This window comes from Erpetoichthys calabaricus, chromosome 2 (genome assembly GCF_900747795.2).
Source record: "Erpetoichthys calabaricus chromosome 2, fErpCal1.3, whole genome shotgun sequence".
In the NCBI taxonomy this organism is placed as follows: Eukaryota; Metazoa; Chordata; class Cladistia; order Polypteriformes; family Polypteridae; genus Erpetoichthys; species Erpetoichthys calabaricus.
This window is the reverse complement of record NC_041395.2, coordinates 167540091-167566176: the sequence shown is the minus strand read 5'-3', so window position 1 is coordinate 167566176 and position 26086 is coordinate 167540091. Positions and strand designations below refer to the sequence as shown.

General features: G+C 41.2%; 1 protein-coding gene across 2 annotated transcripts in view; it reads left to right on the top strand.

The window, feature by feature from the left end:
- Positions 1 to 9097: 9097 nt before the first annotated feature.
- LOC114669508 (presenilins-associated rhomboid-like protein, mitochondrial) overlaps positions 9098 to 26086 on the top strand; it is a 1019231-nt gene continuing 1002242 nt past the window's right edge. For both annotated transcript variants that reach the window (XR_007934129.1, XM_051922896.1), the window contains exon 1: positions 9098 to 9243. Coding sequence is in view for 1 of the 2 variants with exons in the window: in XM_051922896.1 (XP_051778856.1) it covers positions 9128 to 9243 (116 nt within the window). In the remaining variant the exon portion in view is untranslated. The remainder of the gene's footprint in view (positions 9244 to 26086) is intronic.

Here is a 26086-nt window from a genome sequence, read left to right as displayed (position 1 = left end):
GACTTTCCCCTGTCGTCAGCTGATCTTTCTCAGCAGTCACTGGACGGGTCCAGATGGTCAGATTATGAAACACAGAATGAGATGTTACTATCCTTGTGCAAGCACGTACAATAGGTTTAATTATGCTTGTTGGTGAATGGTGAATGGTAGACTTGGAGAAGTTTGTAGAATATTGGGCTGCATCGTCAATAGTGTTCCTCTGGCTCATGGGGTGTTTCGGCTTTTCACACTATACACCCTCACCAGAGGTGGCCTGCTATAGGGTGATCAGCCCTAAGCTTGCGTCCCATGCCCAATTAGTCATGAGAGTCACTTTGGTGTCAAATGACTGACATCTCATGAACCTATGTATGGCAGCCTAAGCTTGTTACTTGGGGGCCCAGCAGGGGACATTCCTCTTCATCCAAAGCCATTGGCTACTTCTCTCCGCTGCCTCTGATACAGCTTTGATGGCTGCGCACTGGCTCAGGCCCCTAATTCCCAGGTCTGTTAGCAATTTGATGGTAGATGTTGCCACAAACCCTCTGCATCCAACTTCCACTGGGCAAACTTCCATGGTCCAGCCGCAATGTTGCGCTTCAGCAGCTAACTCAGCATAGCGTAGATATTTCTGCTCATATGCCTCATCCACGGAATCCTCCCAGGGTACGGTGAGCTTGATAATGTAACCCTTCCTTAAGGAAGGGGACCAGAGCACCATTATTTAACTTTTCAACCCGAGGATACTAAAATTTGAGAAAAATGTCATGCAAAAGGACATATGAAGATATGTCAAAACCACTGTAAGTACCATAGAGGACTGATGGGCATCCTGGCCAGGATGAAGACTGATTTTTTGACTGGGAGACCATAATGGAATGTTTGCAAGACTGGGGACAGAACCCCAGAGCCATCTTAACAGCATCATAGGTCCCCATGCAAAACAGTGCACTGGGGCCCCTGTTTTGATAGCAAAACAGAAACAAACCAAGGCATCATACACATCATGGGCACCCCAATGCCCATTGTGCCCATACATTAAGATAGCCCTGAGAACCCGGCTGGAATGACTTGTAATCTTCATTCCAGCAAAATAGACCAGCAATCAATAATTGAACAGAAATACTGGGTTGAATCATTTACAAATATATATATGTATATATGTATATTGTGACAGTTTACGGATCCCCGTGACCCCTTGAACCCTCAGACCAGACATCAGACACCAGATAAAAGTCCAAAATGAATATTTATTATTATATATACAGTAAGTGCACAAAGCACCCAACTCTCCACAATACTCAAACAATAAACAAATCACTAATCAATAACCAATCCTCCACTCCCAGACGCTTAGCCACCCTGCCTCCCAACTCAGCTCAGCGTCTGGGATTTCCTATCGTCCTTTTATAGTCCTTGACCCAGCAGTGTTTCGCCTTCTCTGTCCACGTGACATGGGACACTTCCGGGTCAGATAAAAATCCTTTTTTCTTCACCCCGGAAGCACATCATTCCTTGTGTCACTGTGGTTAAGACGCATTTCCGGGTTGTGGTGCAAATAACAATCCCTGGGCCTCCCTGCAGCGACTCCTGGTGGCCCCCATGGTATCCAGCAGGGCTGTGCATTGAAAGTCCACTGTCCATAATTCTCTGCTGGCATTCGGGGTACCTCCATGCTGCAAGGAGGGCTCCATCTGGCGGCCTGGGGGTATTGGCCGGGATAAATAACCGGCCATATCTCGCAATATATATATATATTGTGACAAACTGCCCGGACACAGACAGATGGACACCGTATTAAAGTCCACCACACGTTTATTATACATAATAAATGCAGTAAAGTGCACAAACCCAGTGCCGAAGCACCAATCACCCCTTCAAGTCCTGGCCACAAACACAATGCCTTTCTCAGTCTTTTGGTCCGCCTCCACTCATCTCCAACACGCTTTGTCTTCTTCCTCCCGACTCTCGCCCTTACTGGAGGGAGGCGGCCCCTTTTATATGCCCCGGATGGGCTCCAGGTGCATCCTCAGGGATTCCGTAGCCACAACCCTGTGTGGCGGAAGCTCCCATGGTGAAGCCGGAAGTCCACCGGGTGTCCTCAAGTCTCTTCCCCCCAGCACTTCCCGGTGTGACGGAAGTACTGAGGGCCAACACTCCCAAGGCATTGGGGCGCCCCCTGGCGGTGACCACGGGCCCCTACAGGGTTGAGCTTCCAAGCTCCGTACTCATGGTCCCCAAAGCCACCAGGGAGGATGCCCCCTCGTGTCCTGGAGGAGGCACAAGCCCTCCTCCACTCCTCCTGGGCGTCCCGGCTGGGCATGGACGCCCACCGGGCACCACAATATATATATATATATATATATATATATATATATATTTCAAGAAGTGGTTTAGAAAGGATGGTTGCTTAAATTTGAAGCAGAAGGAATTACTGGTAATCGGTTCCTATAGTGGATGGTTGGGTAGTAAGTGATTGAAGTGATTGAAAAAGGAGCTGATTCTGTTATTTGTAAATCAGCAATGGAAAAGGTATTGTAAAAGCCATTGTATGGGGGGAAATACCATTAGGGTTTCCCATTTTTTTGGCTATGGATAATATGGACATTCACTTTAGATATTTGGATGACTTTTGGCTGAATTGGTGTGTAAAGTATTCAACACTTATGCAAAAACCTTAATGAGAACAAGATGTGATATAAAATATCAAAAATGACATCATGCTTTCAGATATGGCATGATATTCACTACTATCAAATAAAAATGGTTAACAAGTGCAGCATTTCTTTTTTACTATGGAAAACATCAAAAATGTGCCATGAAAAGAAGAGTTTTTTGATAACTAGCCAGCCACCCGGCTTCCAGGAATAATTTGGACGTCTTTTTGACCTGAAAGATGAAAGCTGCACATTTTGGATTTATTTCTGGAATAAAGAAAGGCTGAAGGGTGAATTCTAAAAGCGTTTATTGATAATGGAAACATAATGAAAAAGATTACAGCCTTTCTTATGGAAAATTCACCCCTTTTTTATTTTATGAAATTAACACCTTTTTTATTACGCAATGAGTGCTCAGCCAGAGCCAAGCAACATTGCTCTCTGAATGGAGGTGAAAGTCTGAAAGCTCCCATTCTCTGCCAATTAATCTGAAAGGAACTTCAAAAGACGCTAGGAAATTAAGGTCTCAGGCTCTTTGTTGCGTTTGTTGGCCCTGCACTAAACAAGAGGTATTGGCCCCTCCCTTCACAGCAGTAATTGCATTCTTATACTTCATAATAGCACGTCTGACCGTATGGGGAAATGGGGAATAGGATTTTTCAATTTATTTAGTTGATGCTGCCTAAGGCTTTACTATAAGTTTGTGTTTTAGAAATTTACCAGATCCATCTTGTGACTTTAAAATACACCCGATAAAGACTATAAAACCAAGGGACTGAAAAAAGAGGATATAATTTATCAGTTCTGCAAACTGTAAAGACAGTCCCTATAATCCTGGCCAGATTGACCCCACTTCCCCATGCAAAGGATGCACAACTATCAGCAGAGTTATGTCTAGGCAAAAGAGCAGAACTTGAGAGTGGGGTTAGCACTTCAAAAGAAAAAAGTTTCCATGTTCTAAGGTGTGTGGATGCTGATAGTGTCATACCCTGAGGCATTGCTCTGTGTCTAATCTGTGTTTCACCAAGAGCTGGAGTCACATAAGAACAGCATACTAGGGGGCTGCTTTAGAAGCTTTGAAAAAACCCAAGAGTTGGTAATGTTAAATACTCTCTACTGTTAAGATCTGTGGTTTTCATTTAATTATTTGGGTTCCTTTGAAATGATATAGACAACGTATACATGTATTTATGGATTTTTATGATTAAAGATTCCAAAAATAACATTCATTTCCAGTTTTTGGGTGATTTTAAAAAGTTGATTTATTTTGACATCTTTTCTGCAATGTCATTTTGTTTGCAGCAGGGACTACCATTTTGTGGAGCAGTTGTTGCCACATTGCTAAGAAAACCCAATAGTGAGCAACAGTGACATCATTGGGCTATAGATATAAGATCACAATGTACACTCCCTCAGCATGTGAAACTCAAGAATAAAAACCTAAATGCCTGTGTAAGACACCTGTACATATTGTCTTCCAGGTGTTTAGTTTCTAGCTTCTGTTTTTGGTCTTCAAGTTCAGGTTTGAAATTTCAGTTTTAACATTCTGGTCGGTTTGATTTCTGGCTTTGACCTTGGCTAGTTCTGGCTATGTTTATCTCCTGGTAGTTTTCATTAAAATTATACTGTCTCACCCTGAAATAAAAAATCTACTTTACGTACAAACCAAACAGTACTGCTAGCCACATTTTAACTGAAACTGCACTATCATGGATATAATTATTTTTCAATTGACAATTGAAAGTGTATGATTGAAGTCACAGTCTAATTTTCTGGATTAAGACATATCTTTAAGGAACAACTGATTACACACGTAGAAGAGACCAAAATATGTGAAAAACCATAAAGTATAAAACAACAACCAGCAGCAGGAAGTCTTTTGGTGTGATAATTCTAAACGTGAAATTTATAGTTTGAAGGAATGGTAAAAATAAAACAATTTAAAAAAGAGTTGGCAAGAAGTATATTCATGCCTGTCAGCAGCTTTCTGTGAAGCGTATGGTTGCTCTGTCATGGTATGGGGGTGCAATTTAGTGAACAGTGGAATCTGGTAAAATTCAATGGAATAATGAAAACCATGAATATATTTTAATGTATTAGGCAGTACCTTTGGGAAATATATATATTGGCAAAAATTCCACCTTTAAGCACTAAAACAATTCCAAACACACTACAAACACGATTAAGACTGGCGTGGAGTGGATGTGTGCAGATGGAACACTTACAGTACTGGACTGGTCACTTTGGAGCCATGACCTCAAAAAATGAAGCTATATGGGATTACTTGGACAGACAAAAGCAGCCAAAGCCATAAGAGTTATGTCAAATCCTTTTATGATCAGCTAATGCACTAAGAAAGCTGTACATTAGATCAACATATTTGGTTTAAATTAGGACAACTTAATTCAATTAAACGGATAAAAGGTGTTAAAATTCTATAAAGAATATCCAACAACTCATAGTTTTCAGTAATCTCTTGCTGTAATAAGAAGAGATGAGAAGATTAGGTCCGGTGAATTACTTTTTTCAATGTAGAAGCTTGGAAGAATTTACCACAGATATACCTAGAAAACAATGTACAGCAGAGTACCAAAGTGAATTGTTTCCATGTTATATTCTCTGGGAGGCCACAAAAAATCTGACTTGGTTTGAAAACACAAGACACCTTTGTTTTTTTTTATATTTTACCAAAGTTTGTGTTTATTCTAATTTTATATCATGTTTTCATTATTAAATAACACTTTCTATTCCACTAAACAGTTTTAAAAACAATTTTCATGAGTGGCCTAGAACCTTTGAACAGTATTGAACATAGCCAGATCTGCCTTTGAAGTGAGTTGGATGCATACCCTGAGGCTTTGCTTTCATATGTGAGAGAAAAAGTGCCTAATAACTGGAAAAGTCCAGTACACAAACAGTACAAGCACTTATGCTACGTTAAATCTACCTTGGAAGTCAGATGTCAGAGCTTGGAATGACGTTACACCTAAGTTGACCTTGTTCCAGTAAACCACTTGGAAAACCAATACGGATATGTCCAGGAAAACCTTGCTCCAGTGCAATAAACAATAGTTGAAAACAGCATATTATTATGCTGCATTTTGCGTACCCAAACACCATAGCAAAATCTCCACAGATAGAAACTGGACAGTAATGTCTGTTCAACTGCTTTAATGAAACACAAATAGGCCAATGCACTAATAAACAGTATAATACCACAGCTTTCACTAAAGTTCGCAGTATAAGTTGGAAATTTTCAATTGACGTCATGATATGAAGTCAGACAAGCACAGACTTTATAGGCCAGCTCAGAGTTTCTGAGTTGAAAATCCAACTTAAGGGGGCGCTCCAGTTGAAAATTTTGACTAGGAACTCGGAAATTCCGACTTCCCACTTCAAAAGGAACGCAGCATCATAGCAATCTGCTATCCAACACAAACACACACCCCTACGCCACTTCAATTCTCACAATTATAAACCCATCCAATTAAACCTAAATAAAAAGCTTATAAAAGAAAAACATGAATCATGGATGGTTGATATGGGTGGGGCATGTGTTATGAAATGGTCATTCAAAACAAGAGCCCAGTGGTGCAGCAAAATAGAAGCTGAAGCAAAGACACTGTTTTGTTAAAAACTATACCTAATATTTTTCAAAAAAAAAAAAAAAAATATATATATATATCCATCCATCCATCCATCCATTTTCCAACCCGCTGAATCCGAACACAGGGTCACGGGGGTCTGCTGGAGCCAATCCCAGCCAACACAGGGCGCAAGGCAGGGAACCAATCCTGGGCAGGGTGCCAACCCACCGCAGTATATATATATATATATATATATATATATATATATATATATATATATATATATATATATATATATATATATATATATACAGTGCTTATAATTTATGAAATTTATGAGTATATGTGTGTTCCTGGTTGGGATCACCTGTGGAGGTAGTAAGGTGAGGTAAGGCCTTTTGAGTTTCAACACCAATGGGCCTGTGTGGGACTTAATCCAGCGTTAGTATTATAGATTCAATAACTGTCAGGTATATTTTTTCCCTCATATACTCTATTACAAAAATCTGCAGTAAATGGCAACAACCTGGAACAATGGTTATCACTGTCGTCTTCACAGCAGCACAGACCTGTTTTCAAATTACAAATTGGCAATTGCGTGTCTGCTCTCCTGCACGTGTTTTAACTAGGTACAAGGGGGCTCCGCCCCCTGCTCGCTTCGCTCGCCAACCTCCGGTGTTGGGTGACCCGAAATACATTGATGAATGTATGAGATATATTGGTTCATTCGTTGATAGATTGCGTCCTCTGGATCTAACACGTAGATCTGTGCTTATTTGCATTCGTGATTTGGCCCAGGGTGCACTGTTCCAATCCGATGTAATATTTGTCCACATACGCGAAAGCAGTATGGGCCATTGCCAGCTGGTGGCCTGATATTTACCCCAGTAGATGCAAAAGCAAATGAACTATTGTAGGATCTAATGCAGTCCATAAAGTTTTTACTTTCGGGTACATTGTTAGTTAGAAACATCCGTAGATATTCAGGATATTCATCTAAAGGAGGCAGTCTAACCTGACCCCTTTGACAACAACGTGTAAACTCATTAGTTGTATTGCCAGTTATTTCCTCAGGGAAGTTAAGTGAATGACAATGACAGCAAATGATATTCATTAATCCTAATGAATGTTCATTAATAGTGGACGCATTACAGAATGCGTTGTCAGCTAATTGGCGGAATTGTTTAGCAGCTGTTTGTCGTTCCTTTCTTTGCCATTTATCTATTGCCTCTGCTATTTGAGAGGCGCGTTGTAGGCGCCTGTGTTCAATAATTGTATTCAGGCGGGCTCGTTTCTGTATGTTCGTTAGTTGAAAAGTTTTGTTTTGGAGCTGGAGCCATGTCTGTGACTCCATTAGTTATCCGTTGTCTACCGTTAGTAATATGGATAATAGCACTTACTGTTAATATGGAGCGTTGTCTGTGGTTGTACTGTTAATAATGCATCACTGTAATGTGATTCACATATGCTATATGGTTTGGACGTGTGAGGATGCCGTACGTTTAATACGGAGAGTTCGTTTATTCTTATTACCCGGACCATGCTGTGTAGTGTGGACGTTTAGTTCAGAAGCGCATTGTAGGCGCCTGCGCCTTTCGTACTTTCTCGCGCCTTCCGTACTATCTTTGTGGACCTTTGCGGACTCCGTAGTGTCTTACGTTTGACTCTGGGGTGCAGTGCAGAATCCTCTTTTCTGTGTGGCTGTGTCGTTAGTCGTTAGCTATGGGCGCGTTGTTGCTTCATGTCCTATTTACGTTAGTTGAGCTCTTTCGTTTTTGAGCTGTAACTCCTTCGTTCGCGGTGGATCAGACTTCGCTTGCAGTTTATGAGATGCGCGCTGTAGGCGCCTGCGCACTATGCCTCTGGGGTCCATCGCCGTGTACCTGCGTCTGTGCCTTCCGGTTTACCGAGACCTGTGTCTGTGCCTTCCGGTTTACCATTCTCGGTTAGTAATATGGATCTTAGTTTTCTGTCAACTTTTGAAAGAACCTGTATGTGTAGGTGAGATCTACCTTAAGCAATTCTGTCACATCTATAATTTCAAATTATTTAAACGTGATTACAAAGCCTTTTACAGGACTGTAGAAGAACTTACATTTACATTACTGATGAGGCTATATATATGATGTAAGATGTAAAAGTTGATATGCTGATAATTTGTTCATTAGTGGTGTACTATGTATACATGGGTTCGTTACAATTAATTGATATTGAACTGCTTGTGTGTTAATATTTTTCGTTTTATCTTAGCAGCTCAATTAATTAATTAATGACGATCAGCGGGTTGGAAAATGGATGGATGGATGTATAATACTAATAGCTCAGAGTTTCAAGGTCAGGTAGGGATAAATAAAGTACTAAGGATAAAGAATGCAAAAGGAAAATGAAAACTGGCTCTTTCTAAGATTGTATTGCGATGGTTATACTATCATGGGCAATGTTACCAACTCGACATTAGAAAAATGTAAGACTGAAACAGAAAACAGAAAACAATACTTTAACCATAAAGCTGACAGTCAGTATGCTAGAGCCACCTGCTGGTAAGAGCAAACCACGTGAAAAAAAAATGTAAAATTAAGGATTTTACAGAGTACTTCTCTTCCACACATTTTACAGTTTAAGACTGACCTCTAGTGATATTTTTCTTTATCGAAAGAATACTGGTTTTATTGAACTGTATCAGTTAAATCCTTAAAATAAAAGTATTTCTGGATGGTGAGACAGAAAATCTTTCATATTCTCATGACTTTAAAATGTATTTTCTTCCGTAAAGTCTACGCAAAAGAACCAACTTAAATGACAGTACGAAGCTGGGCGAAGATCCCACAGATCGGATCGCGGAATAACCGGAAGTTTAAGCTGAATTTGTGCATCCGGAAGTAGTTGACCTGGGAGGCCGGGGTCATGCAGTATCACACAGCTCAGTTCAACATGGCGTGGCGTAACTGTGTTATGTGCTGGAGACAGTCGACTTTCAGAGATAACAGTTCATTAGGCGTGCGCTTTCTCAGGGAATGCAGGTAAGCGCCATTATTGCTGTGATTTCAGTATGTCGATCTATTATGAGCTGTGTTAATCAGGGACAGTATATTGTCAGTTAGTCTCCTGTCATTGGTAGGTCTTTAACCGGTTTTGATATGTCAACCTGCCATCCTTATGCTACTCGATCAAGTTGTCAGAGATGTAGAAGACCAATTCAATGTTAGATTCGCTCCAGAGTCTGTAAATTGTTTTCTGACTCCACAATTTGTCAACAGAATTGTACAAAATTTTGAAAAACGTTATGTACTCAGAAAATAGCTCTGCATAAAATTGCATCAAGGATAACCCAAATTACACCTTAATGTGCTCTAGTTTAGTTAAACAACATAAAGTTCATGGAGAGTTCTAACCCTTTATACTGTTTAATACTTACAACCACACTAATGCACTAAAGATGATGAAAATACTGCGAAGTTAACAGCAAAGGTTAAACTTTAAATCGGAGGGTAATTCAAAGGTGGGCATGCGCAGTACTGAAGGATGCATTGCCTTCAAGTTTCCCATCCAGACGATCTGCCTATGCATGAAGAGCTAAGCTAAACCACTGTGACAGTCCATTGCCTTAATTGACTTTTATCTTTTAGTGTACTTTGTTGGTTTTTGATGTAATTTTTTCACAAATCATAGCACACAGTTGTATTTTTGAGACCTTTGCCTTATATTGTATGACTTAGAACCATTTTTGGGCTTATCAAGAAAAGAATTTCTGATAACTGGGCAGTATCCGCTTTGTAGACAAAGCCTGCCATTTAGCAAATATGAAGCCTAGTAGACGGTGAAAGAATTGAATATACTTTTCTGACCTTAAAACAAAAAATATGGGAATATTTTTTGAGCAAAAACAAAAATCATTTTAAGTTCGTTAAAAAGCAGATTGGTGCACAATGAGTGGGCTTTTGTCACAAATAACACAACAGCTTTCCTTAGATCACTCTTGTCTATTCCTTATTTATATATTTGAATTAGTATGCCTGTTTGCTGGCCTTTGTATTTAAAGATGGCTAGATGATCTAAAATGTTTTTTCAGTTTATTTTATTTCAGCATGCTCCCCTGTAAGCTTTCTAAGTCTGGGTTCAACATTTTAGTTCAAAGGTTGTGGTTCTTTAGAAAGTATCACATTCCAGTAATCAGAAACAACTTCTAAATCATAATTCATCATCACAAATATTTCAGTATTGTGTGAGTGGTCTCTTCACATTTAGGGTTTTCTGACTAACAGAGATGATTTGTCCAAAAAGCTAATGTAGAGAGTGTAGTTTAGAATACATCTGTAGCCAACCATTTTGCCACTTCTTAGTTGTGTTCTTCTAACATCTTTCTAAAGCCATTCTCTGTATTGTATTGCCAACAGAGTGTACCCTGCATGCAGTATGTACTTTTAAGAATGCATTGCATTTGTTTTTTTAGTATACCACTGCATGAGTCACTGTACACCTCCATTTGGGTTGTTTAGCAAAATGCAAACAGCAAATGTGAGGATGGGAGTCAGTTGATGTAGTTTAAAAAAAAAAAGTGTTAAAAAAGTAAACTTTGTTCCTAACCAGTGACACAAACAATTCTCTCTCTTTCTCTCATTCTGTCTTAGATTTACAATGAGTATTGAACACTACAACATTTTTTTCACAAAATGTAGTTCCAATAAAGCTATTCTCATGAAATCATCAGCAGTCATTGATATTAACTCAAGAAATCCAAAAATATTAAGAATTCACATCAATAAAGGCCATAAATAAAGATATATGTAATAAAGTGAAATGACACAGGGAAAAACTAAGAAAAAGCAGCACACCAAGTCAAGGGACCAGCTGAAATTTGTAAGTAGTTAGAAAGTAATACCACTTCTTATCTGTGCAAATTGATGTCAGCTGGGTTAGTACATATTGATGAGCTATAAAAAAGTGTTTTGTTACGGAGGTGTTACACAAGAAACATCTCATGATGGGTAATAAAGGAAAGAGCTCTCCTAAGTCCTTCACAACCTGATTGTTGCCAACCATATCGATAGAACTGGTTACAGATGTGTTTCAAAGCTTCTGAATCTTTCAATACACACCATTGGGACCATTATCCTCAATTGGAAAGAATATCAATTCACCATCAACCAGCCACGCACAGGAGCTTCTCGCAGGATTTCTGACCAGGAAGTCAGAATGATAGTCAGAAGAGTAGCCCAAGAGCCAAGGACCACTAGGAAAAGGCTTCAGAAAAACTTGGAGACAGCAGATGCAATTTTTACAGAGAAAACAATAGGCAATGCACTCCATCGGCATGGCCTCTATGCGCTTTCACCCCACAAGACTCCCATTAGTGAAGAAAAGGCATGTCGAAGCTCCTTTAAAGTTTGCTACACAACATTTGGACAAGTCTATGAAATACTGGGAGACTGTAGTCTGGTCAGACAAGGCAAAGTTAAACTTTTTGGCTGTCATAATACACACCATTTTTGAAGGAGAAATGGTACTTCACACCACCCAAAAAGCACTATACCAAGAGTGAACTTTAGAGGTAAAAGCATCATGGTGTGGGACTGTTTCTCATCTCATTGTACTGGCAGACTTCATGTAATTGAAGGAACAGTAAATGGAGCTATGTACCAAGAGATTATTGAAATGAATCTGTTGCAATTCACTAGGATAATAAGGATGAGACATGGGGGGTACATTCCAGAAGGATAACGATCCAAAACATACAGCAAAGGAAACTCCCAGTTGGTTTCAGAGAAAGAAAATTAAATTGTTAGAATGGCCCAGTCATTCACCTGACTTAAATGCAATTGAACATTTGTGGAAGGAACTAAAGATCAGGGTTCACAAGAGGGTCCCCCAGAATTTAAATACATTCACTTTAGAAGAATGGGTCCAAATCACACCTGAGCACTGTAGGCGATTCCTTTCTTCATACAGGAAGTGTCTTGATGCTGTCCATACAAACAAAGGCTTCTCCACTAAGTATTAAATTAGCATGTTCAATGCTTTTTCCCAGGTGTCATTACACTTTTTTATACATACCTATATTTATGGCCTTTAATGTTGTGAATTCTTTATATTTGTGGATTTTGGGAGTTAATATCAATGTTTGGTGAGAATTCCATGTTAATAGCCTCACTGGAAATATCTCTCTCTATTATAAGTTTTCTGTTGTGTCCGTATTATTCAGCCTTCACCAATCCCCTCCACATCGCTCGCCCAATCACAACTCCTACTTTGCACATCCTGTCACTGTACCACCGCATGACACTCTCAGTGCTGCTAACTCACCCTTTAACGCAGTCAGTTATAATGGCAAGACAGAAAAGCAAATTATCTATTCAAGAATATCAAAGTTTATTGGAATTGTCCAATAAATGAGAAAGAGAAAAATATCCCAAACAATATACAAACAGAAATGCAAAAAAAGCAACATTTATAGAATGGAAGTCAGAGGATAAAGTAATTCATAATATTGTTTGTGGTGAGGTGTTAATGTAATCCTACCACTTTCTTTTAATATTTTCTTTTTTCTTTTGCTGGAGTATGTGAATTTCTCCTTGGGATTAATAAAGTATCTATCTATCTATCTATCTATCTATCTATCTATCTATCTATCTATCTATCTATCTATCTATCTATCTATCTATCTATCTATCTATCTATCTATCTATCTATCTATCTATCTAATTTATTTTTTTATATATTTTTTATTATGTTTTACTTTTTTACTTTTACTTTTTACTATGTTTTATTATTCATTGATATTTAAAATAGACAGCTGTAGTGAAATCCTCAAGTAACTGATTTTCTTTCTGTAATAACTAAGGACAAACCCGCTTCCTTCCACGCCCCGCATACTCTTCTATATACCAACTCTTTAAATACAATCGCTTTCTCTAATGGAGGAGGATCCAGGGGTTGGCAAGCAAAGTTTAGCCCCCTAGTTTACTGAAAAAAATGTTGATGCATTCAATACTTATTTCCCCAACTATATGTGAGATATATGCATGTTAGTGCTGAATTGATACTAAAATTTTGACTTCGGTATCAATACCAACTTTTGCACTTCAGTACCAAAACAATCCATCCATCCATCCTCTTCCGCTTATCCGAGATCGGGTCGCAGGGGCAGCAGCTTGAGCAGAGATGCCCAGACTTCCCTCTCCCCAGCCACTTCTACTAGCTCTTCCAAGGGAATTCCAAGGCGTTCCCAGGCCAGCCGAGAGACATAGTCCCTCCAGCATGTCCTGGGTCTTCCCCGGGGCCTCCTCCCTGTTAGATGTGCCCGGAACACCTCACCAGGGAGGCGTCCAGGAGGCATCCTGATCAGATGCCCAAGCCACCTCATCTGACTCTTCTCAATGTGGAGCAGTAGCACTACTCTGAGCTCCTCCCAGATGACCTAGCTTCTCACCCTATCTTTAAGTTAAAGCCCAGACACCGTGCCGAGGAAACTCATTTCAGCCGCTTGTATTCGCGATCTTGTTCTTTCAGTCACTACCCATAGCTCATGACTATAGGTGAGGGTAGGAACGTAGATCGACTGGTAAATTGAGAGCTTTGCCTTTCGGCTCAGCTCCTTTTTCACCATGACAGACAGATGCAGAGCCCTCATCACTGCGAATGCCACACCGATCCGCCTGTCGATCTCCCGCTCTATTCTTCCCTCACTTGTGAACAAGATTCCGAGATACTTAAACTCCTCCACTTGGGGCAGGATCTCGCTCCCAATCCTGAGAGGGCACTCCACCCTTCTCCAGTGGAGAACCATGGTCTCGGATTTGGAGGTGCTGATTCCCATCCCAGCCTCTTCACACTCGGCTGCAAACCGATCCTGCTGCGAGAGAACTAAAGATCACAGCCTGATGAAGCAAACAGGACAACATCATCTGCAAAAAGCAGTAACCCAATCCTGAGCCCACCAAACCTGACCCCCTCAACGCCCTGGCTGTGCCTAGAAATTCTGTCCATTAAAGTTATGCACAGAATCGGTGACAAAGGGCATCCCTGGCGAGAGTCCAACTCTCACCGGAAATGGGTTCCACTTACTGCTGGCAATGCGGACCAAGCTCTGACACCGGTTGTACAGGGACCGAATAGCCCTTATCAGGTCCGGTACCCCATACTCCCGGAGCATCCCCCACAGGATTCTCCAAAGGATGCAGTCGAATGCCTTTTCCAAGTCCACAAAACACATGTAGACTGGTTGGGCAAACTCCCATGCACCCTCCAGGATTCTGCCCAGGGTGTAGAGCTGGTCCACTGTTCCGCGACTAGGACGAAAAAGCACACTGTTCCTCCTGAAGCCAAGGTTTGACTATCTGACAGACCCTCCTCTCCAGGAACCCTGAATAGACTTTTCCAGGAAGGCTGAGGAGTGTGATCCCTCTGTAGTTGGAACCAAGGTTATTATAGTTTTGCCTTTTTAAATTAGTTTTTATTTCTATATTTTTTTCTGACCTTACTTGGAAATTCAGTTTAGTTTTAGTTTTAGTTTAGTTTTTATTTTACAAAGACATTTCTATTTTATTTATATACAGTGGTGTGAAAAACTATTTGCCCCCTTCCTGATTTCTGATTCTTTTGCATGTTTGTCACACAAAATGTTTCTGATCATCAAACACATTTAACCATTAGTCAAATATAACACAAGTAAACACAAAATGCAGTTTTTAAATGATGGTTTTTATTATTTAGGGAGAAAAAAAATCCAAACCTACATGGCCATGTGTGAAAAAGTAATTGCCCCCTTGTTAAAAAATAACCTAACTGTGGTGTATCACACCTGAGTTCAATTTCCGTAGCCACCCCCAGTCCTGATTACTGCCACACCTGTTTCAATCAAGAAATCACTTAAATAGGAGCTGCCTGACACAGAGAAGTAGACCAAAAGCACCTCAAAAGCTAGACATCATGCCAAGATCCAAAGAAATTCAGGAACAAATGAGAACAGAAGTAATTGAGATCTATCAGTCTGGTAAAGGTTATAAAGCCATTTCTAAAGCTTTGGGACTCCAGCGAACCACAGTGAGAGCCATTATCCACAAATGGCAAAAACATGGAACAGTGGTGAACCTTCCCAGGAGTGGCCGGCCGACCAAAATTACCCCAAGAGCGCAGAGACGACTCATCCGAGAGGTCACAAAAAACCCCAGGACAACGTCTAAAGAACTGCAGGCCTCACTTGCCTCAATTAAGGTCAGTGTTCACGACTCCACCATAAGAAAGAGACTGGGCAAAAACGGCCTGCATGGCAGATTTCCAAGACGCAAACCACTGTTAAGCAAAAAGAACATTAGGGCTCGTCTCAATCTTGCTAAGAAACATCTCAATGATTGCCAAGACTTTTGGGAAAATACCTTGTGGACTGATGAGACAAAAGTTGAACTTTTTGGAAGGCAAATATCCCGTTACATCTGGCGTAAAAGGAACACAGCATTTCAGAAAAAGAACATCATACCAACAGTAAAATATGGTGGTGGTAGTGTGATGGTCTGGGGTTGTTTTGCTGCTTCAGGACCTGGAAGGCTTGCTGTGATAGATGGAACCATGAATTCTACTGTCTACCAAAAAATCCTGAAGGAGAATGTCCGGCCATCTGTTCGTCAACTCAAGCTGAAGCGATCTTGGGTGCTGCAACAGGACAATGACCCAAAACACACCAGCAACTCCACCTCTGAATGGCTGAAGAAAAACAAAATGAAGACTTTGGAGTGGCCTAGTCAAAGTCCTGACCTGAATCCAATTGAGATGCTATGGCATGACCTTAAAAAGGCGGTTCATGCTAGAAAACCCTCAAATAAAGCTGAATTACAACAATTTTGCAAAGATGAGTGGGCCAAAATTCCTCCAGAGCGCTGTAATAGACTCATTGCAAGTTATCGCAAACGCTTGATTGCAGTTATTGCTGCTAAGGGTGGCCCAACCAGTTATTAGGTTCAGGGGGCAATTACTTTTTCACACAGGGCCATGTAGGTTTGGATTTTTTTTTCTCCCTAAATAATAAAAACCACCATTTACAAACTGCATTTTGTGTTTACTTGTGTTATATTTGACTAATGGTTAAATGTGTTTGATGATCAGAAACATTTTGTGTGACAAACATGCAAAAGAATAAGAAATCAGGAAGGGGGCAAATAGTTTTTCACACCACTGTATATATATATATATATATATATATATATTAGTTTCAGTGTTAGTTTCAGTCATTGATATTAACTCAAGAAATCCAAAAATATTAAGAATTCACATCAATAAAGGCCATAAATAAAGATATATGTAATAAAGTGAAATGACACAGGGAAAAACTAAGAAAAAGCAGCACACCAAGTCAAGGGACCAGCTGAAATTTGTAAGTAGTTAGAAAGTAATACCACTTCTTATCTGTGCAAATTGATGTCAGCTGGGTTAGTACATATTGATGAGCTATAAAAAAGTGTTTTGTTACGGAGGTGTTACACAAGAAACATCTCATGATGGGTAATAAAGGAAAGAGCTCTCCTAAGTCCTTCACAACCTGATTGTTGCCAACCATATCGATAGAACTGGTTACAGATGTGTTTCAAAGCTTCTGAATCTTTCAATACACACCATTGGGACCATTATCCTCAATTGGAAAGAATATCAATTCACCATCAACCAGCCACGCACAGGAGCTTCTCGCAGGATTTCTGACCAGGAAGTCAGAATGATAGTCAGAAGAGTAGCCCAAGAGCCAAGGACCACTAGGAAAAGGCTTCAGAAAAACTTGGAGACAGCAGATGCAATTTTTACAGAGAAAACAATAGGCAATGCACTCCATCGGCATGGCCTCTATGCGCTTTCACCCCACAAGACTCCCATTAGTGAAGAAAAGGCATGTCGAAGCTCCTTTAAAGTTTGCTACACAACATTTGGACAAGTCTATGAAATACTGGGAGACTGTAGTCTGGTCAGACAAGGCAAAGTTAAACTTTTTGGCTGTCATAATACACACCATTTTTGAAGGAGAAATGGTACTTCACACCACCCAAAAAGCACTATACCAAGAGTGAACTTTAGAGGTAAAAGCATCATGGTGTGGGACTGTTTCTCATCTCATTGTACTGGCAGACTTCATGTAATTGAAGGAACAGTAAATGGAGCTATGTACCAAGAGATTATTGAAATGAATCTGTTGCAATTCACTAGGATAATAAGGATGAGACATGGGGGGTACATTCCAGAAGGATAACGATCCAAAACATACAGCAAAGGAAACTCCCAGTTGGTTTCAGAGAAAGAAAATTAAATTGTTAGAATGGCCCAGTCATTCACCTGACTTAAATGCAATTGAACATTTGTGGAAGGAACTAAAGATCAGGGTTCACAAGAGGGTCCCCCAGAATTTAAATACATTCACTTTAGAAGAATGGGTCCAAATCACACCTGAGCACTGTAGGCGATTCCTTTCTTCATACAGGAAGTGTCTTGATGCTGTCCATACAAACAAAGGCTTCTCCACTAAGTATTAAATTAGCATGTTCAATGCTTTTTCCCAGGTGTCATTACACTTTTTTATACATACCTATATTTATGGCCTTTAATGTTGTGAATTCTTTATATTTGTGGATTTTGGGAGTTAATATCAATGTTTGGTGAGAATTCCATGTTAATAGCCTCACTGGAAATATCTCTCTCTATTATAAGTTTTCTGTTGTGTCCGTATTATTCAGCCTTCACCAATCCCCTCCACATCGCTCGCCCAATCACAACTCCTACTTTGCACATCCTGTCACTGTACCACCGCATGACACTCTCAGTGCTGCTAACTCACCCTTTAACGCAGTCAGTTATAATGGCAAGACAGAAAAGCAAATTATCTATTCAAGAATATCAAAGTTTATTGGAATTGTCCAATAAATGAGAAAGAGAAAAATATCCCAAACAATATACAAACAGAAATGCAAAAAAGCAACATTTATAGAATGGAAGTCAGAGGATAAAGTAATTCATAATATTGTTTGTGGTGAGGTGTTAATGTAATCCTACCACTTTCTTTTAATATTTTCTTTTTTCTTTTGCTGGAGTATGTGAATTTCTCCTTGGGATTAATAAAGTATCTATCTATCTATCTATCTATCTATCTATCTATCTATCTATCTATCTATCTATCTATCTATCTATCTATCTATCTATCTATCTATCTATCTATCTATCTAATTTATTTTTTTATATATTTTTTATTATGTTTTACTTTTTTACTTTTACTTTTTACTATGTTTTATTATTCATTGATATTTAAAATAGACAGCTGTAGTGAAATCCTCAAGTAACTGATTTTCTTTCTGTAATAACTAAGGACAAACCCGCTTCCTTCCACGCCCCGCATACTCTTCTATATACCAACTCTTTAAATACAATCGCTTTCTCTAATGGAGGAGGATCCAGGGGTTGGCAAGCAAAGTTTAGCCCCCTAGTTTACTGAAAAAAATGTTGATGCATTCAATACTTATTTCCCCAACTATATGTGAGATATATGCATGTTAGTGCTGAATTGATACTAAAATTTTGACTTCGGTATCAATACCAACTTTTGCACTTCAGTACCAAAACAATCCATCCATCCATCCTCTTCCGCTTATCCGAGATCGGGTCGCAGGGGCAGCAGCTTGAGCAGAGATGCCCAGACTTCCCTCTCCCCAGCCACTTCTACTAGCTCTTCCAAGGGAATTCCAAGGCGTTCCCAGGCCAGCCGAGAGACATAGTCCCTCCAGCATGTCCTGGGTCTTCCCCGGGGCCTCCTCCCTGTTAGATGTGCCCGGAACACCTCACCAGGGAGGCGTCCAGGAGGCATCCTGATCAGATGCCCAAGCCACCTCATCTGACTCTTCTCAATGTGGAGCAGTAGCACTACTCTGAGCTCCTCCCAGATGACCTAGCTTCTCACCCTATCTTTAAGTTAAAGCCCAGACACCGTGCCGAGGAAACTCATTTCAGCCGCTTGTATTCGCGATCTTGTTCTTTCAGTCACTACCCATAGCTCATGACTATAGGTGAGGGTAGGAACGTAGATCGACTGGTAAATTGAGAGCTTTGCCTTTCGGCTCAGCTCCTTTTTCACCATGACAGACAGATGCAGAGCCCTCATCACTGCGAATGCCACACCGATCCGCCTGTCGATCTCCCGCTCTATTCTTCCCTCACTTGTGAACAAGATTCCGAGATACTTAAACTCCTCCACTTGGGGCAGGATCTCGCTCCCAATCCTGAGAGGGCACTCCACCCTTCTCCAGTGGAGAACCATGGTCTCGGATTTGGAGGTGCTGATTCCCATCCCAGCCTCTTCACACTCGGCTGCAAACCGATCCTGCTGCGAGAGAACTAAAGATCACAGCCTGATGAAGCAAACAGGACAACATCATCTGCAAAAAGCAGTAACCCAATCCTGAGCCCACCAAACCTGACCCCCTCAACGCCCTGGCTGTGCCTAGAAATTCTGTCCATTAAAGTTATGCACAGAATCGGTGACAAAGGGCATCCCTGGCGAGAGTCCAACTCTCACCGGAAATGGGTTCCACTTACTGCTGGCAATGCGGACCAAGCTCTGACACCGGTTGTACAGGGACCGAATAGCCCTTATCAGGTCCGGTACCCCATACTCCCGGAGCATCCCCCACAGGATTCTCCAAAGGATGCAGTCGAATGCCTTTTCCAAGTCCACAAAACACATGTAGACTGGTTGGGCAAACTCCCATGCACCCTCCAGGATTCTGCCCAGGGTGTAGAGCTGGTCCACTGTTCCGCGACTAGGACGAAAAAGCACACTGTTCCTCCTGAAGCCAAGGTTTGACTATCTGACAGACCCTCCTCTCCAGGAACCCTGAATAGACTTTTCCAGGAAGGCTGAGGAGTGTGATCCCTCTGTAGTTGGAACCAAGGTTATTATAGTTTTGCCTTTTTAAATTAGTTTTTATTTCTATATTTTTTTCTGACCTTACTTGGAAATTCAGTTTAGTTTTAGTTTTAGTTTAGTTTTTATTTTACAAAGACATTTCTATTTTATTTATATACAGTGGTGTGAAAAACTATTTGCCCCCTTCCTGATTTCTGATTCTTTTGCATGTTTGTCACACAAAATGTTTCTGATCATCAAACACATTTAACCATTAGTCAAATATAACACAAGTAAACACAAAATGCAGTTTTTAAATGATGGTTTTTATTATTTAGGGAGAAAAAAAATCCAAACCTACATGGCCATGTGTGAAAAAGTAATTGCCCCCCTTGTTAAAAAATAACCTAACTGTGGTGTATCACACCTGAGTTCAATTTCCGTAGCCACCCCCATTCCTGATTACTGCCACACCTGTTTCAATCAAGAAATCACTTAAATAGGAGCTGCCTGACACAGAGAAGTAGACCAAAAGCACCTCAAAAGCTAGACATCATGCCAAGATCCAAAGAAATTCAGGAACAAATGAGAACAGAAGTAATTGAGATCTATCAGTCTGGTAAAGGTTATAAAGCCATTTCTAAAGCTTTGGGACTCCAGCGAACCACAGTGAGAGCCATTATCCACAAATGGCAAAAACATGGAACAGTGGTGAACCTTCCCAGGAGTGGCCGGCCGACCAAAATTACCCCAAGAGCGCAGAGACGACTCATCCGAGAGGTCACAAAAAACCCCAGGACAACGTCTAAAGAACTGCAGGCCTCACTTGCCTCAATTAAGGTCAGTGTTCACGACTCCACCATAAGAAAGAGACTGGGCAAAAACGGCCTGCATGGCAGATTTCCAAGACGCAAACCACTGTTAAGCAAAAAGAACATTAGGGCTCGTCTCAATCTTGCTAAGAAACATCTCAATGATTGCCAAGACTTTTGGGAAAATACCTTGTGGACTGATGAGACAAAAGTTGAACTTTTTGGAAGGCAAATATCCCGTTACATCTGGCGTAAAAGGAACACAGCATTTCAGAAAAAGAACATCATACCAACAGTAAAATATGGTGGTGGTAGTGTGATGGTCTGGGGTTGTTTTGCTGCTTCAGGACCTGGAAGGCTTGCTGTGATAGATGGAACCATGAATTCTACTGTCTACCAAAAAATCCTGAAGGAGAATGTCCGGCCATCTGTTCGTCAACTCAAGCTGAAGCGATCTTGGGTGCTGCAACAGGACAATGACCCAAAACACACCAGCAACTCCACCTCTGAATGGCTGAAGAAAAACAAAATGAAGACTTTGGAGTGGCCTAGTCAAAGTCCTGACCTGAATCCAATTGAGATGCTATGGCATGACCTTAAAAAGGCGGGTTCATGCTAGAAAACCCTCAAATAAAGCTGAATTACAACAATTTTGCAAAGATGAGTGGGCCAAAATTCCTCCAGAGCGCTGTAATAGACTCATTGCAAGTTATCGCAAACGCTTGATTGCAGTTATTGCTGCTAAGGGTGGCCCAACCAGTTATTAGGTTCAGGGGGCAATTACTTTTTCACACAGGGCCATGTAGGTTTGGATTTTTTTTTCTCCCTAAATAATAAAAACCACCATTTACAAACTGCATTTTGTGTTTACTTGTGTTATATTTGACTAATGGTTAAATGTGTTTGATGATCAGAAACATTTTGTGTGACAAACATGCAAAAGAATAAGAAATCAGGAAGGGGGCAAATAGTTTTTCACACCACTGTATATATATATATATATATATATATATATTAGTTTCAGTGTTAGTTTTAGTAATTATAGTATGGTTAAAGAGCTACTATAGAGTTTAGTTTTTGTGTCACAATGAGACAGAAGTGCACACTTAATGGGTTTGGATATGAGTGTAATGTTAATGGAAGCTTACTACACTACACAACACAGTTTACTATTTGGTTTTGTTTTTATCTGATAAAAACAAGAATGATCAAAACCAGATATTGAATATGAACTATTTTACACAATTTTATGATTTTTTAAAATATTTTCTGTCATTTGTGCTGAACAAATCTGTGCTGACTGTTGGCACTTTTTTCTTTTCATTTTATTGCCCAGAATGGGCCAATTTGTGATGAAATCTAGGTGAATTTTGAGGTTTGTTACTCTAAACGTTTACAGCACACAACATATCCTGCTCCAACGATAAAGTGCTTATAATGAATGCCTTTAACACTGCATTCAAAAATCTCAAATTCTGGGCTTTGTTATTTTCTAACAGCCATATTCATCTCTGATTCCATCTCGGGCACAAACAATTTATAGACAGAATTTTGCCACCTGCAGGCCTGGAAAGATATAAAAAATTAGAAAACAGAATCTACTGTGTTCTGACAGGTGTGACCATGAAAATCACAGGGGCTAAGGAAGAACAGGGGTCTTAGGCTTGAATCAGTGTGCAGACCCCACCTAGCTGTATTGAGGGAAACAAAGGAAAACAAGCATGTAGTGTTAAGGTTAGGGACAGTGAGACTTGAATAGCCCACCATAAGAACAGTAAACCCATAATGAGCAGAGCAAGAGCACAAAACGACAGAGACAGCATCTAAGATTAAGAACAATATATTCATTATGTAAACAATTATTATAAAAGTAACATTGATTAAATCGGACCCTGCAGCTGCATGAATAAAAAAAAATCGAGTATGTGTTCAGGTAAAGTACCACTTCCGGGTGATGGATTTGGCCCAAAAGTTAATACAGATCTACAATTCTGGGGTAACAACCACATGCCATATTTCAATCTATCTAGTTGCGTTTTGGAGTTATCGTGTTTACACACACACAGACATAATTCCAAAAAAACGGTATTTTCAGACTCGGAAAGGTCTAAAACGTCAAAATTCATCAAAATCTCAAGGTCGAATGATGATTACTATACTTTCTCTATACTTCGTATGCGAAGTGGTGAATTACTGTGCAACAAAAAGCAGTCACCTGAGAAATAAACTGAAACATTACTCAGTCGTGATTTTTCAGTCCATATGGTAAGGATTTTGTTGACCACCACATTCCAGTTTCAGGCGTTTGAATTACATCTTGATATACAACAAGTGCAAAGAAAGGCATCACGTAAATCGCATTCTATTCCACATGCTTTACCTGCGTATTCAGCTTGCTCTGTCACTGCAAATGCTGTGTGAACAGCCGCCCTCCTTCACCAGCCGCTGTTCATCCATCCATCCATCCATCCATCCATCCATCCATCCATCCATCCATCCATTATCCATTATCCATTATCCAACCCGCTATATCCTAACTACAGGGTCACTGGATGAATATATGTGGGCGGCTCGTGGTGGATGACTTTCAGTTTTAGAATTAAAAGTTATAAGGGTTAGAAACTAACAGCAAGAATATTAATTCAAAAATGAAAACTACAATTATTTTAGTAAATTATTATTTTATTTCAGTTAGTCTTTGCAGCTACTTTAATAGTTTTGCTTAGTTTTAGTTTTTCATTTCAGTTTTGTTAATTATTTCAGTTTACGAAAATATTTTTTTAATAATAGTTTCAGCTTTGATTTTAGTTTTCATTAACTATAATAACCTTGGTTGGAACACACCCTCCAGTCCCCCTTCTTAAAGAGGGGGACCACCACCCCAGTCTGCCAATCCAGAGGCACTATCCCCGATGTCCATGCGATGTTGCAGAGGCGTGTCAACCAAGATAGTCCTACAACATCCAGAGCCTTGAGGAACTACAGGCGTATCTCCTCCACCCCCAGGGCCCTGCCACCAAGGAGTTTTTCGACCACGTCGGTGACCTCGGGCCCAGAGAAGGGAGAGCCCACCTCCGAGTCCCCAGGCTCTGCTTCCTTACCAACCCACAAGGTCCCGAGTCGAGGTCAGCAGCGCACCATCCCCACCATATACAGTGCTTCCCCCTCCTGAGACGCCAGATGGTGGACCAGAATCTCCTCGAAGCCGTCCGGAAGTCGTTCTCCATGGCCTCCCCAAACTCCTCCCACGCCCAAGTTTTTGCCTCAGCAACCATCGAAGCCGCATTCAACTTGGGCTGCTGGTACCTGTTAACCACCTCTGGAGTCCCACAGGACAAAAGGGTCCTGTAGGACTCCTTTTTCAGCTTGACGGCATCCCTCACCGCCGGTGTCCACCAACGGGTTCGGGGATTGCCACCACGACAGGCACCGACCACCTTACAGCCACAGCTCCGGTCAGCTGCCTCAACAATAGAGGCACGGAACATGGCCCATTCAGACTCAATGTCCCCCACCTCCCATGGGACATGGTCTAAGTTCTGCCGGAGATGGGAGTTGAAGCTGCTTCTGACAGGGGACTTTGCCAGACGTTCCCAGCAGACCCTCACAATAAGTTTGGGCCTCCCAGGCCTAACCGGCATCCTCCCCCCACCATCGAAGCCAACTCGCCACCAGGGTGGTGATCAGTTGACAGCTCCGCCCCTCTCTTCGCCCGAGTGTCCAGGAAATGTGGCCGCAAGTCCGATGACACAACCATGAAGTCGATCATCGAACTGAGGCCTAGGGTGTCTTGGTGCCAGGTGCCCATATGGACACCCTATGCCTGAACATGGTGTTTGTTATGGACAATCCGTGACTAGCACAGAAGTCCAATAACAAAACACCACTTGGTTTCAGATCGTGGGGGCCATTCCTACCAATCACGTCCTTCCAGGTCTCACTGTCATTGCCCACGTGAGCATTGAAGTCTCCCAGCAGAATGAGGGAGCCCCCAGCAGGTGCTCCTTCTAGCACCACCTCCAGGGACTCCAAAAAGGGTGAGTACTCCAAATTGCTGTTCGGCGTAAACAACAGTTAGGACCCGTCCTCCCACCCAAAGGCAGAGGGAGGCTACCCTCTCATCTTCCGGGGGTGAACCCCAATGAACAGGATCCAAATCGGGGTCTGTCGGGGGTCAATAAGTATGCCCACACCCGCTTGGCGCCTTTCACCGGGGGCAACTCCAGAGTGGAAGAGAGTCCAGCCCCTCTCAATGAGACTGGTTCCAGAGTCCATGCTGTGCGTCGAGGTGAGCCTGACTATATTAAGCCGGAACCTTTCAACCTCACACACTAGCTCAGGCTCCTTCCCCTTCAGAGAGGTGACATTCCACGTCCCAAGAGCCAGCTTCTGTAGCTGAGGATCGGACCGCCAAGGTCCCCACCTTCGGCCACCACCCGACTCATACTGCACCCAACCTCCTTGGCCCCTTCTACAGGTGGTGAGCCCATGGGAAGGGGAAACAATATTAAAGCAAATAACTTCATATTTTTCACAAAATAAAATGCAAAATAAATGTTTTGTCCTCCCAAAAATGTAGTAACAAAACTTAACACTAGCTGTAGTAATAGAATAATAGTGTATTTCATTTATTTTAAATATTGTCTCAACCAAAACCAGGAACAACACGTGCTGATGATGTAGATCACTAGTGAGTGTTGGTGAGATGCCTTTTGCAGCATTGAATGCACCTGACTTACCAACCCCACTACTATCACCGATGTCCAGCCCCAACCACACCATTAAGGCCATGAGGGACACTTTTTACTTTTTAGTCACTTCCCAACGTGTCGCCCAATTTGGTGTCATGGCTCTGAAGCACACTGCTTCTTTCTTCCTTCTCTCTGTCTGTATTCTCATATTCATGCACCTCTCGTACTGACGCATGCTGAATCTGCACACTGTATATAGAACTTTATTTGTCCCCAGGTGGAAATTTGGCTTTTACTGAAGCTTTTTCAATAAATTTTTAAATAAATAAGTATATGTACATATACACCTGAATTAAAAAGAAGGAAAACTTCTGATTTTGGGGCGGCACGGTGGCGCAGTGGTAGGGCTACTGCCTCACTGTAAGGAGACCTGGGTTCGCTTCCCTGGTCCTCCCTGCGTGGAGTTTGCATGTTCTCCCCGTGTCTGCATGGGTTT